The 14,591-nt window shown below is 46.9% G+C and overlaps 1 protein-coding gene across 2 annotated transcripts in view; it reads left to right on the top strand.

Moving 5' to 3' along the window:
• The first annotated feature begins 1,406 nt into the window (after positions 1–1,406).
• Positions 1,407–14,591, top strand: part of BPHL (biphenyl hydrolase like) — a 32,607-nt gene continuing 19,422 nt past the window's right edge. For both annotated transcript variants that reach the window (XM_015135441.3, XM_015135440.3), the window contains exons 1-4: positions 1,407–1,533; positions 6,463–6,566; positions 9,872–10,038; positions 11,664–11,817. In XM_015135441.3, coding sequence (XP_014990927.1) covers positions 1,427–1,533; positions 6,463–6,566; positions 9,872–10,038; positions 11,664–11,817 — 532 coding nt within the window. In that variant the 5' untranslated portion in view covers positions 1,407–1,426. The remainder of the gene's footprint in view (positions 1,534–6,462; positions 6,567–9,871; positions 10,039–11,663; positions 11,818–14,591) is intronic.

The raw sequence follows: 14,591 nt of genomic DNA, 5'->3' as shown, positions 1-14,591 counted from the left end.
AGCTGTTGTCTCCAATTATTCAAGCCAAGGCTACAACAGTAGCCACAAATCTGCCAGTTATTTCCAATTAAGGCAGAACGATAGACTTAAAGCAATAGTGGTTTTTTTCTCCACTGAGCTTTCAATTAGATAATGTCTATAACATTTATAAAGCTGGAATTATATAGTCAAAGCAAACATTAAGTGTGGTAAAACATACATAAAATTACCACTTAAACCACTTTTAGGTGTATAGTTCAGTGGCATTAAGTACACTCACAATGTTATGCAGCCATCACGAAAATCCATCTCCCCAAACTGAAACACTGTCCCAAGGAAACACCAACTTTCCATTCCCACTTCCACCAGCCCCCGACGACCTCCACTGTATTTTCTGTCCCTAGAAGTTTGACTCCTCTAGGCACCTTATTATATAAGTGGAATCACACAGTATGTCTTTTTGTGACTGGCTTACCTCCCTCAGCATAGTGCCCTCCAGGTTCATGTAGTAGCATGTGTCAGAATTTCGTTCTTTGTTCAGGCTAAAAAATGCTCCATTGCATGCACAGGCAACATTTTGTTTATCCATGTATCTGGTTTTGGACACTTAAATTGCTTCCACTCTTTTGGCTATTGTGAATAGTGCTGCTGTCAACATGAGTGTAAAAACATTTCTTCTTGTACACCCTGTTTTAAATTATTTTGGGTTATATACCCAGGAAAGAAAATACTGGATCATATAACTGATTTTCTGAGGAACGACAGTACTGTTCATCACAGTGGCTGCACCATTTTACATTCCCAACAGCAATATACAAGGGCTTCAATTTCTCTACATCTACACCAACAATAATTTCTGGGGGTTTTGCTAGCAGCCATCCTAATGGGTGTGAAGTTGTATAAAGAAAATTTAGATCTCATCATCTCTGAAAAGCAAATACACTTCCACCGTTAGTAGCCGGCTTAGAGCCAGAGCCCCGCGTGGACGCCCACCCAGCGAGGGCGCTATGGTTGGCAGCCTCGACTCCTGGAAAGGCCACGGTCGCTGAGGCGACGAGCGGGGGCGGGGCAGCGCCGACTGGGACACTCAGCCCGGGAGCCAGAGCCAGCACGAGAGGGGACGGTCTTTGCAGGTGCAGGCAGTTCCAGGACTGGGAAACCACGAGCCGAGTTTCCGTCGCCCACAGGAAAGCACCCGGCGGGGCGGGGCTTCGGGGCGGGGCTTCGGGGCGGGGCCTCGGGGCGGGGCCTCGGGGCGGGGCTTCGGGGCGGGGCTTCGGGGCGGGGCTTCGGGGCGGGGCTTCGGGGCGGGGCTTCGGGGCGGGGCCGGAAGGGTAGAGGGCAAAGCAGGATGGAGCGGCGGGGTGGGCGGGGTGGGCGGAGTGGGCCGCGGACCGCCCTGGGTCTCAGCGCATGCGCGCTCCCGCCGGCGACGCGACTTGTGACCATGGTGGCTGTGCTGGGTGGCCGAGGCGTGTTGCGGCTGCGGCTGCTGCTTTCGGCGCTGAAGCCCGGGATCCACGTCCCACGGGCCGGACCCGCGGCCGCCTTCGGGTAATGGCGGCCACCCCGCCCCTGGGATCCCCAGCATCCGCGCGCTCGAGGGGCGGCGGGAGGGGCGCGTGCCGACCGCAGGAGTTCCGGGCGTGTGGGCACTGGGCGTGGGCGAGGTCCGGCCGCCCTGCCGCCCTTTGTGCCGCGAGACCCCGATCTTGGGGTGCAGCCGCGCTTGGTGCGCGAGTCCCTCGATCGTGCATGCGCCTCGGTCAGCCTAAGTTCAAAGAGTCCGGAGCAGTAGAGGCCTTGGGCCGTGGAGTGCAGCCCCTTCAGTGTGCAGACCAGAGAGACCCAGGGAGATACTTTTGCCCGCAGTATAGACTCACCCGTGACGAAGCACGGATTAGAATCCCAACACCCTTATTAGTCCATTGCTCTGTCCAGAGTCCACACTGTAAGGGCATAAGGACAATAATCTCTTCTTCCTCCTATGTCAGAAATCAGCCTGAGAATGACTGTGCCCATTAGCTCTCTAGTACCGCTAAGGCCTTAATCCCGGGTCCCGAGAGCCCTAAGTCTTCTCTTTGCTTGCTGATCTCGTACCTTAATGTGCAAAAGAATCACATTGGGAACTGTGAAAATTCAGAATCCTGGGCCTCACTCCCAGAGGATCTGATCTACATGTGTGGAGATGCCCAGGAACCTGCTTTATTCTCATTTGTCGTCCCACCTCTCCCCCATTTCAGGTAAAACAATAACAAAAAACTGGATTAATTTCTGACCTTCCGTCTTGAAAATGAATGTTCTTGGTCCCCAGAGATACTGGGCAGAAATGTGGATATAGCGGCATGAAGCTTGTTTTACTTTATTGTCTACATACATCCCTACACACATGCAAACGCACGTATACAACGAACGTACACAGTGCATGTGCTCAGTTGACTGTTGATGGGCTATTTCCATGAAGTCAATACTAGATAGGTACACAGCGTTTAGAACTTTACTTGATCCAACATAGAAACTTTTAGTTTGAAAACTTGATTTAGGAGGAGAAAAGAGGGCAAAACTGACCAACTTTTAAAATTTCATATTGCAATTGACTAGCTCCTTTAATTTTAGAATTATTATAAGATGGTCAGGGCTATTTTGATAGATGGAAAAACATGTCAATGGCTACAGCTGCCCAGGCTGGAGTGCAGTGGTGTGATCTTGCTCACTGCAACCTCTGCCTCCCAGGTTTAAGGGATTCTCGTGGTCTCAGCCTCCCAAGTAGCTGGGATTACAGGCACCCGCCACCATGCCCGGCTAATTCTTGTATTTTTAGTAGCGATGGGGTTTCGCCAGGTTGGCCAACCTGGTCTCGAACTCTTGACCTCAAATGATCCACCCACCTCGGCCTCCCAAAGTGCTGGGATTACAGGCGCTCTCGGCCTACCAATATAGTTCTGATAGGTTATTTAATGGTTGAGGAAGGCCCCATTCACCGAGTTGCATTGCAGGTCATTCTTCCTAAAATATCTCTGAAAAAACAGGTTTCTCTGGATTTCGTACTGCCATTTTATACATGCAGCTGCAAGTTGATATGACATATAATCTAGAAAAACAGGCAGTGGTGTTAGTTAATCCTGAAACGCAGCTGTAGCTCAGTGTCAGTAGGTAAAAGGATTCATGTAAAAACTTAGCTTCAGAATAGCCACTGCCCAACCTACAATTGACTTGTGTTCCAAAAACTTGTTTGTAAGTCTGCTGTTTGGAACTTTGACCCTTATTTCAAAATCTGTAAGGTGATTTATTCCTGGGTCAGGTCAAAAAAAAAACTTTTCTACCTGAAATTGTGTATTATGTACAGTTACAGATATTAATAATTCACATAACCTAACAATCTTCCTAAAAAACATTTTCCAAGTTCAACCTTGGGATGCCCTGCCAGAGAATCAGAGACTGTCCTGCTGACGCCTGCACCACACTGTATCTGGCAGTCAGAGTGTGGCCCCAGTGCCTGAGCCCTCTTAGGACTCTGCTCAGCCATGAGGTTAGAGAGGAATCATGGCCTCTGGAGTTCTGATGGCCCCGTGGCCACTTCCTAGCTATGTGAATGTGGGCAGATTGTTCAACCTCTCTGAGCCTCTTGCCTTGCAGCGTTTTTGTGAGCATTTGAAACAATGAATGTAAAAGCCTGGGGATATAATAAACATGAAGTAATTAGTAGGCACAATGGGAATATTGATATAATAGTACAATATATAAGAAATGTAGGCTGGCGCGGTGGCTCAAGCCTGTAATCCCAGCACTTTGGGAGGCCAAGATGGGCGGATCATGAGGTCAGGAGATCGAGACCATCCTGGCTAACACGGTGAAACCCCGTCTCTACTAAAAAAATACAAAAAACTAGCCGGGCGAGGTGGCGGGCGCCTGTAGTCCCAGCTACTCGGGAGGCTGAGGCAGGAGAATGGTGTGAACCCGGGAGGCGGAGCTTGCAGTGAGCCGAGATCGCACCACCGCACTCCAGCCCCGGGGACAGAGCGAGACTCTATCTCAAAAAAAAAAAAAAAAAAAAAAGAAATGTAAAAATAATTCATCAAGATTCACGTAAATTCAAGTCCTGAAAGTAGCAAATACTTTATTGTAGGCTACTTTGCAAAACATACACAAAAGAAATAGCTGAACATATGATATTGTAATAGCAGTTTCTTTTTTTTTTTTGAGATGGAGTCTCTGTCGCCAGGCTGGCATGCAGTGGCACGATCTCGGCTCAGTGTAATCTTCACCTCCTGGGTTCCAGTGATTCCCCTGCCTCAGCCTCCGGAGTAGCTGGGATTACAGGCGCGCACCACCACGCCCAGCAAATTTTTTTTGTATTTTAGTAGCGACGGGGTTCCATCATGTTGGCCAGGATGGTCTCGATCTCCTGACCTCGTGATCCACCCGCCTGGGGCGCCCAAAGCGTTGGATTACAGGTGTGAGCCACCACGCCCGGCTGATCCAAAGCTATCTTAACCATAGAAATGAATTTCTCAGAGGAATAGGGCAGGAATCATAATAAGTAAATGGCAGGGTCAGTATTGCCGTTGTTTGCTGGCTTCATTGATGCCCCTCTAATAATATTTCTGTAGATAAGGAGCTTAGAGTTTGGTCAGACTTATTACTACCCAACTCTGTCTTTTATTTTTCCAGAAATTGTGTGTTAAGATTAGATGTACCTGTATTCAACACATCTGTTTCCACGTTTGTTTCTTTTTTACTTGAGATTGGCAAATAAGATTAAACCAAAAGAGAAAACAGGACCTCGTTTTTTCAAAGGGCTGTGTTTCAGTTATCTTTTGACTAAGGGCAGAGGTAGGGGTAGGGAGTATGTAAAAGAAAAAGATGCCCCGAGCGCGCCTGTAATCCCAGCACTTTGGGAGGCCGAGGCGGGCGGATCACGAGGTCAGGAGATCGAGACCATCCTGGCTAACGCAGTGAAACCCTGTCTCTACTTAAAAAAAAAAATTAGCCGCGCGTGGTGGCGGACGCCTGTAGTCCCAGCTACTCGGGAGGCTGAGGCAGGAGAATGGCGTGAACCCGGGAGGCAGAGCTTGCAGTGAGCCAAGATTGTGCCACGCACTCCAGCCTGGGCGACAGAGCAAGAAAAAAAAAAGAAAAGTAAAGGAGATGGTGGTTGATTTCGTTGTGTTGGCACTCCACCAGGAGAAGAGGAGCGCCTCCTTCTGGCATCTGTCCTGACTTGCCATCATGTTCCTCCTGTGCTTCACTCAGTCATCTGTCTGATAAGCTGTGGGAAGTTTGGTGGAGCCTGGTCCTGGTGCAGGTGCCATCCGTGTGCCCCTCTGGTGTATATCCCAGGACAGTCTGGCGCTCCTGGAAGAGCAGCTGAGGAGAGGTTAATCAGAACACCTGTACAGCACACCTAATTCAGGCAGGACAGACACCGGCATTGTGCCTGTCCTGAGGCGTTGTCCTGTACTAAGCGTGGTCCAGTTAGATGCTGGATCCTAGGAGGTCTTAGGCCAAGGCGGGTGAGTGGCAGGAAGGAGGCTCTTGAGATGGAGGCTTATGGACAGGGCTACTTAGTAGTTGACACAGACATATTTTAACATTTTATAAAACAGTAGGCCTTATCAGTGCAGATGGGCAGTCTTGACTATGGCCCTCCTGCGCAGGCCAGACAACACAGGATACCCTACAGCTAAGGAACAGCCTGGAGATCAGCACCTTGAGACCAATCGCATCTTTGGAAATGTCACCAAGGCTGCTGAAGGTCTGGGTGGGTCCTCTGGGTCTGCTGAGGTGCACATGAGTGGCTCCAGGGTTTTTGCCCCGATGTCCACCCTTATTTCACTGCACCAGGCCCCATGCCAGCCTGCACTTGAGTACCCTCAGCTTCCAGCTCACCAGCGTGTGCCGTGAGCCTCTGTGGCCGATTCAGCAAGCTTGCTAGGGTTTTTGTAGGGTGAGCCCCAGGCTGGTCACAATGGCATATTCAAGCATGAGAGTACAGTTCAGATTGGCAGTCTAGTAAAGAAGATTCAAACTCATGTCACTGTTCAGAATTGGAAAAATCAGAATAACCCAAGGAGCCTGCGAGGCGATGTGGAAGCGACTCATTCGTATACAGACAGTTTTATCATCTTAAATTAAATGATTTTCCTTTGGGGGTGCATTTTTAAACATTTCTCAAGTTGTATTTTTTAATTGACATAATTGTACCTGTTTTTGGGGTATACAGTGATGTTTCCATACATACAAAGCGTAGTGATCAGATCAGTGTAATCGGCATATCCATCGTCTCAAACACTTCTCATTTCTTTGTGTTGGGAGCATTCAGTATCTTCCTTCTAGCTATTTGAAAAGATCTCTTATTGTTAGCATCCCACAGTGGCACAGAACACTAACACTTATTCCTCCTGTCTACCTGGAATTGTGAATCAACTAAGAAATCTTCCGTCTCCCCTTTCCCCCTGTGGGGATGGGTTTTTTCTCTTCTAGAACCTCGGTAACCTCTGCCAAAGTGGCTGTGAATGGCGTTCAACTGCATTATCAGCAGACTGGAGAGGGAGGTCATGCAGTCCTGCTACTTCCTGGGATGTTGGGTCTGGACACTTTTTAATGGAATGCTTTTGCATGCTGTAAAATCTATGATGCATTCACAATACTAGATGCCAAATGTTGATTATTAGTTTTAGTGCTTTTCTGAAATGTTTTAATATTTGCTACAATCAAACTTAAATGACTTAGAAAGGTAGGTAACTTTCTACTGCTGTTCAGAATTGAATTTTTTATTCCTTTAGTAAAGTACCCAGTTTTCCTGTGCAAGTACACCATGAAATCACAGTTGCCCATAATTTGGGAGGGTGACAGGGGTCAAGGAAAGGGGTGTGGGAAGAAAGTGTAGATAAAGGAAGAAGGTGAGTGGGTAATCAATCATCCTAGTTTGCCTGGCATGGGGGGATTTTCCAGGATGTGGGACTTTCAGTGCTAAAACTAGGGTGGATTGGTCACTTGTTGTGGTTGATAATATATTCAGTTAAAATAAGAGGTAAGAAAAAAAAACTCAGTTTAAATCTTGTTAGAAATCAGAGTTAGATTGGCATATTACCCTCTCTCGATATATGGGCCATAATAAAACCTACTGGATTTTAGTCTCATTTTCATAACTAGAGTTCAGATGTAGAAAGTTCAAGGGAAAAATTTCCAGTGATTCCAGGATATCCCAAATCTGGTTTTAAGGGCATTACTATTGTTGCTTTATTTTTGATTTGGTAAAATAATCCTAATATTTAATCTCAGTATCGATGGGGGATTGGTTCCAGGAAGCCCTCAGATCCCAAAATCTGAGGGTCCTCAAGTCCCTGATATAGAATAGCGCAGTATTTGCATGGAAGCTACATGTCCTCCTGTATACTTTAAGTCATCTCCAGATTACTTACCATATCTCATGCAGTGTAAATGCCGTGTAAATAATTGTTATCTCGGATTGTTTAGGGAATAATGACAAGGAAGAAACCCTGTACATGTTCAGTACAGACCCAACCATCCATTTCTTTCCCCAGATATTTTTGTTCTGAGGTTGGTTGAATCCACAGATGTGGAACCCGTGGATAGGAAGGCTGACCGTACTTATTTCTTTGTGATTTGCTTCTTTCGAAAAGTAAAGTGCTGAAAAAGTTCCACTTGACTGAGCCTCAGCGGACTGTGCACGGCTGCAGCTAGCGAGGCGCATGCGTCCAAATGGTGCTGGGCACCTTTGTTTGCCTTAAGCTGATGAATGAGGACATTGACTTTCATGGCTGATGTGGAGCTAAAGTTATCTGTAAAAGCATTTCCCATCTTAGCTTTCTATTATTTCAGTGTTGCAGTCATTGTCCAGGTGCTAAAAACTTATCAATTTAATTTTTTTTTTTGAAAGGGAGTCTCACTCTGTTGCCCAGGCTGGAGGCAGTGGCACGATCTCGGTTCACCACAACCTCTACCTCCCAGGTTCAAGCGATTCTTCTGCCTCAGCCTCCCGAGTAGCTGGGAGTACAGGTGTGTGCCACCACGCCTGGCTAATTTTGTATTTTTAGTAGAGATGAGGTTTCACCATGTTGCCCTGGCTGGTCTCAAGCTGCTGACCTCAGGTGATCCACTTGCCCCGGCCTCCCAAAATGCTGGGATTACAGGCGTGAGCCACTGTGCCTGTCCCCAATTTAATTTTTGTTTATGTAAAATATTAGCATGATTCCAACATAAAAAAAAATGGACCAGAGGAGATTCTCTCCTGTCCGATCCTCAGCACCCAGTTCCCCTCCCCACAAGCCTCTCAGGTGTCACATGCTGATAACTAGGTACATATATTCCCTAAACGCTTTTTAAAGTTTTATATTCTTGGCACTGGTCTTCAAATGTGTACGTGTGTGCCAGGAGCAAATGCCTTCTTGTTTCTGAAATTGGTCTTTTAGACTGTTCTTTTTTCCCATCTTCTCACCTCCTGCCCCTCCTTCAGGGTATTTCCCTCGCCAGAACCCTCCAGGTCAGAGGCAGAGAGAAGCCTCAGGGGCCACAGCAGCAGATGTGGGCTGGAGATCCGTTCATTTGGTTTCGGCTTGAATTTTCTGATGATTTACTTGATCTCGAGAAAGATATATCTTGCCAGGAAAAATGATAGGCCTTCACGTTGTTAAATGATCCTGCACCACCGTGAAAGACATTTTCTAATATAGTTTATCAGGCAAAGTGGTTAGTAGTCATTTGTGGCCTGAGATAGAAGTCCTCAGAAATCAGCAGACTTCACTGATACAATGCTGACTTGCTGCTGGACTGGGCTCTGTGAGAGTGGCCTTGTGCACTGTGCACACTAGGTGTGAACACACCACACTTACAGTGACATGTGGTGGGCTGTGGACTAGCAGGCCAAGCTCCCTGCAGGCCCACTAATAGAATTCGGCTTTTAGCATAGGCTGTTTCATACTCTTCTGATGAAACTGATTTGGTTTTTTTCCTCCACACCTCTTCTGCATTTCAGTGTTTTCATTTAGTTTTTCTGGTTTTTAAATATAACTACAAAATAAAATCTTTAGGCTATTCACCTTAGCTTAGTAAAAAAAAAAATTTAAATCTGGAATTTTAGAATTCCACTTTGAATAACTTGGACCAAATCTCATAAATTTGCTTGCAGATATTGTAGAGATCCCTCTCATGTGTAAGTCATTGTTTTAAGAAGAAAAGAGAAACCAGAAGCATATCTGTAAATTAATTTCTATACAGTTTCATTAATTCTTTTCTTTAGGAAAGGAAGATTAAGCCAAAGAGGTTTCGAAAGTGCTGAAATAATACAGAACCAAAGGAAGACCCAGGGCCTCTGTCCTTCTCGAAATAGCCACCAGGGGGAGGTCGGAGCGGGCCTGCGCTCCGCCGGGAAAGGAAGCCCGCCTCCTTTTTTTTTTTTTTTTTTTTTTTTTTGGAGACTGTCTTGCTCTGTGATCAGGCTGGAGTGCAGTGGCAGGATCTCGGCTCACTGCAACCTCCACCTCCCGGGTTCAAGCAATTCTCCTGCTTCAGCCTCCTGAGTGACTGGGACTATAGATGCACACCGCCACACCTGGCTAGTTTGTTTTGTTTGTTTGTTTGTTTTGTATTTTAGTAGAAACCCAGGCCGGTCTCGAACTCCTGAGCTCAGGCAGTCCGCCCACCTCAGCCTCCCAAAGTGCTAGGATTACAGGCGCACCCGACTAGCCTGCCTCCTTTCTTTGAGTAGATGGATTAAGTCATTGCAAGGCTGCTTTCCTGATTATATTCTGACCGCTTTGAGTAGAAATTAGTTACTTTGCTTTAAGATTGTTATTGCTTCTGTGTTCACTGTAATGTGTTTGACAGGTGATAAGCGATCACCTGAGGGTAACCAAGTGGCTGTTTTTAGGAAGTGGAGAGACAGATTTTGGACCTCAGCTCAAGAACCTCAATAAGAAGCTCTTCACAGTGGTCGCCTGGGATCCTCGAGGCTATGGACATTCCAGGCCCCCAGATCGCGATTTCCCAGCAGACTTTTTTGAAAGGGATGCAAAAGATGCTGTTGATTTGATGAAGGTGGGTCTCTTAGGGAAGGGCTAGGGGAGGAAGGGTGGCTGGGCCTGTGTTCATTTATTTTGTTTAAATCTTGTTGTTATATCTTTCTACAAAATAATACCATGTGATTGCTATAGAAAACTCAGAGTTCAAATAGGTATAAAGAAGAAAGTGGGAATAGTCCACAGTCCAGCTCTCCAGAGACACTACCAAGTCTCAGCGGCTCTGCTTTCTGGCCAGTCTTATTCTATCACAAACGCAGTTTCATATTGATGCCATCGTACTACACCTAACGTTTTTCTAACTTACTATTTTTATTGAACAATTTTTCAAGGAAATAACTTTCATGTCAATCAATATGCATTTATACTAGTTGTATGATAGGCACATATTATTCCATTGTATGGATGTACTGTATCTTATTTCACCGATTTTCTTTCTTTTTTTTGAGACGGAGTCTTGCTCTGTCACCCAGGCTGGAGTGCAGTGGCGCGATCTTGGCTTACTGCAACCTCTGCCTCCCGGGTTCAAGCGATTGTCTTGCCTTAGCCTCCCAAGTAGCTGGGATTACAGGCACACGCCACTACGCCCAGCTAATTTTTGTATTTTTAGTAGAGACAGAGTTTCATCGTGTTAGCCAGGATGGTCTCAATCTCCTGACCTCCTGATCCACCCACCTCAGCCTCCCGAAGTGCTGGGATTACAGGCATGAGCCACCATACCTGGCCTATTTCACCAGTTTTCTAATAGTAGATAATTGACTTAATTTTTAAGTTGTCTTTTTCTGCTGTTATAAATAGCAGGCAGTGAATATTCTGTTGCTCCTGGCCATTTTCATTTTTTTGCTACTATAAACAGTATTGTTGTGGACATCCTGGACTGAGCTCCTGGCACATGTGGGAGAATTTCATACAAATTCAGGAGACAATTTGCTAGGTGATAGAAGTTCCAGATGTTCATTTTACAGGATAGTGCCAGAGTAGTTACACCATTTTATGGTCCAGGCAGCAAATATCTTGGACTAATATTAATTCTTTACCTTTAATTTTCCAGTCATTCTATTCTTTCTTCTTGGCAGCCCCTCTAAGATGTAATCTTTGTCCATTTTCCCTGCCAAACACATGTGCAGACCCTGGCTGATTCACCCGCGGGCTCACATAACCTCCCCATGACACTGTTCTCTGACAGCCTGGCTGTTGCCAGTTCTTCCCACAGTTGCTTTACCAGATACCCTGCTTCACTTCATCCAGCAGAGCTCAGGGTCCCCTCTCTGATCTATGGAACTGTTCTCAAGGTCCTTGCTCAGGCATGCATATGCGCTCACACATACACATGCACGCTATATTTGTCGTATCTAAGTAGTTGGTCTCCATTGATTCTAGTTCCTTGAGCTTTTTATCCAACCAGAAGATGTAGTTCCCTCCTAATTCAAACCCATACCATATACTCAGGTTTTTTGACAATTTCCACTAAAACTAATTAAGAGAAAACATGATGTCATCAAATGGTGGACTCTAGGATTTTTCTTTTCTGACTAATTGATACTCCAGACCCACACCTGTATTGATTCTGATAATTAGTGACTCAGTTTCTTTTAACAGACAGGAGCAATAACTTGTGCTATGCGTTTTATCGTATGATCATAGGCGCTGAAGTTTAAGAAGGTTTCTCTGCTGGGGTGGAGTGATGGGGGCATAACCGCACTCATTGCCGCTGCAAAATATCCGTCTTACATCCACAAGATGGTGATCTGGGGCGCCAATGCCTACGTCACCGACGAAGACAGCATGATATACGAGGGTAGGTTCTGCGAAGTGGAGATGCTGGGACAGCAGATCCTTCCCCTCTCTCCGCATCTCATCTCTTGTTGTGAGATATGTTGACAAGTCATATCTCTTCTGCTTCTAGTTCTCAACTCTCAGGTAGGAATAATAACGAGTTCTCAGAAAAGTAATGCAATTTAACCAGTCTGAGTTTTAAAGCTTTCTATTTCCAGGAGTGAAACTTCATGGCTCAGGAAAAGGCTCAGGAAAATCACTATTTCCATTGACTACTACTGATAATGAACTTTAAGGAAGGAGGGGGTGGTGTGAAGTGTTATCGATAACCTCATTGAAAATAATGTGAGGCCAGGCACAGTGGCTCATGCCTGTAATCCCAGCACTTTGGGAGCCCAAGGCAGAAGGATCTCTTGAGCCCAGGAAGTCGAGGCTGCAGTAAGCCATGACTGTGCCACTGCACTTTTGCCTGGGTGACAGGAGTGAGACAGAGATGGGGGAGGAAAGAAAATAATGTTGAGTGTGGAAAAGAATCACTGTATTCAAATATGAAACCTTTTAAAATAATTTCTGTGCTGTTTGCATGCTTTAAGGTTGTCCTTCAAGCCTGTCTTTGAGTTTTTTTTGTTTTGGTTTGGGTTTTTTTGAGATGGAGTTTCGCTCTTGTTGCCCAGGCTGGAGTGCAATGGTGTGATCTCAGCTCACTGCAACCTCTTCCTCCTGGGTTCAAGCGATTCTTCTGCCTCAGCCTCCTAAGTAGCTGGGATTACAGGCATGCACCACCACGTCTGGCTAATTTTGTATTTTTTAGTAGAGACGGTGTTTCTCCATGTTGGTCAGGCTGGTCTCGAACTCCCGACCTTGGCCTCCCAAAGTGTTGGGATTACCGGCATGAGCCACCGCCCCCAGCCTGAGGTTTTTACGGGCACTGGAATGGGGCCAGCGAACTGTAGCCTGTGCGTTACACCTAGCCTGCCTCCCACTTTTGTGCAGCCCATGTACCAATCAAGGCGGCTAGTGCTGTGAATCACAGAGACCAAGCTGGGGTATCCCTTTATCACCCAGCATTGCTGCCCCAGACCTGCACTGGTGGTCACTACACAGGGGTGACTAGTCATGGAATTTCAGTCAGCAGCTCAGGAGTTGCTTCGCCTCCAGCAAGCTGCCCACATTGAGATGACCAGGCTTTTGGGAGGAGCGAAGTGTGCACCAGGATCTAGGGGTTGCTGGGACAAGAAGTAAACCTGAGCTGCATTACCTTACTACCCCCACCTGCCAGCGTGGCCCACCAGGACCCTCTTCCTCAGGCCACTAGCTTTTGTCCCAAGTGTGATCTAGTGGATCCCAGATGGCCTGCCCCAGACACGTAGGACTAGGTGTGTCAGGTATTTTCTCTCCTCGTGTGTGAGTATCTGCATAATGTCTCTGATTTTGTTTCTGGTCAGCAGAACCTAAAATGTGCATTTACTCTGGCCCTTTACATAAAAGGTGTACAGATCTCTTCACTAGAATATCAGAAGTCTAGTGTTTTTCAGCTCTCCTGCAATTCACATGACTTTGAAGTAAGCTACTTAGTGGCAGTGTTCTATTGTAGAATCGTAGTTCTTCACAGTCTTTCTGTGTTTTAAATGAATATGAAGCTTTTACGGTGAGTCTGATGTGGTTGCCAGTCCTGTCTGTGCTGCTGCCTGGTGTCCGTCTTGTGCAGAGTAAGCCATTCTGCTCTGTTACGGATCTGTCTCCTCCCGCGGCCTCTAGGACAGGCTGCCTTGAGTTCTTCCTCCCTCTCCTGTGTCCTTGAATTCTCTCCACTGGGTCAGTCCTCTCAGCCTGCAAAAGTGGGCACAATTCTTCCTCCAGAAAGTTGCCACTCCTACCTGTATTTGCTATCTTCCCATTCTTTATTCTTTCCCACAAACTTATGGAGAGAGCCACCTGCGTTCCCTGCTTCTAGGGATCCTCCTCTCCTTCCTTCTTTAGTCCATTCTGCCCCATCTCCCTCTCTGGCCCATTCTGGCCCCCTCTACTGAAATTCTTCTCACTGACCGCTGCCCACTTGTTCTTTCCCATAATCTCTATCTCAGTTCATGGCCTGCAGATGACCTGGCATCCAGGTAGAGCCCCAGACGCATCCCTCGAGGGCAGAGGGCAGAGTCCTCTTCTGCCCTCTTCATTTGCCCACCTTGCCCTGTTCATTGAACTGTGATGCTTTCTGTTGTCACCACGTGCATACTACCCCTCTGGTCATCCTCACCTCTCTTTCTCCCCCCCATTCTCCTGGTTTAGGCCGCTAACTTCTTATTATAGTTTGTCCTCCATAGGAGCGTTTCCTTTGTAAGGCAAAAATCGAATCACTTAATTCTACTAGAGGACTTAAAATCCTTCACTATCCAGCAAAGTCTGTGCCGATTGGCTGGCCCCTCCCGCCAGCCCCTCACTGGGCATTCTCCCATCTCCCCTTTCTCCTCATCCTTCCGGTGCCTCTCCCACATGGAATAAACGGCCATTCCCGGAACAAGCTACCCCCTCATGCCTCTTCGCCTTTGGAACTGCTGCTGTGCCACCTCACACCAGCCTTCCCCTCAGCCACATCCTCTGCCAGGGCGTATTCACCCCGACACAGCTCCTTGGGGCTCAGCGTCTGGGAAGGCATCCTGGAGCCCTGAGACCTGGCGGTGCTCTCCCTCCTGGACCCTGCCACACATTGCACATGCCTGTGTCACGGCCCTTCATCCTGGACACTGTCGTCACTCAGTCCCTTGCCTCGGTCACTGCAGTGGGAACTCACCACGTGCA

This window comes from Macaca mulatta, chromosome 4 (genome assembly GCF_049350105.2).
Source record: "Macaca mulatta isolate MMU2019108-1 chromosome 4, T2T-MMU8v2.0, whole genome shotgun sequence".
NCBI classification, from domain to species: domain Eukaryota; kingdom Metazoa; phylum Chordata; class Mammalia; order Primates; family Cercopithecidae; genus Macaca; species Macaca mulatta.
This window is presented reverse-complemented; position numbering and strand designations above follow the sequence as displayed.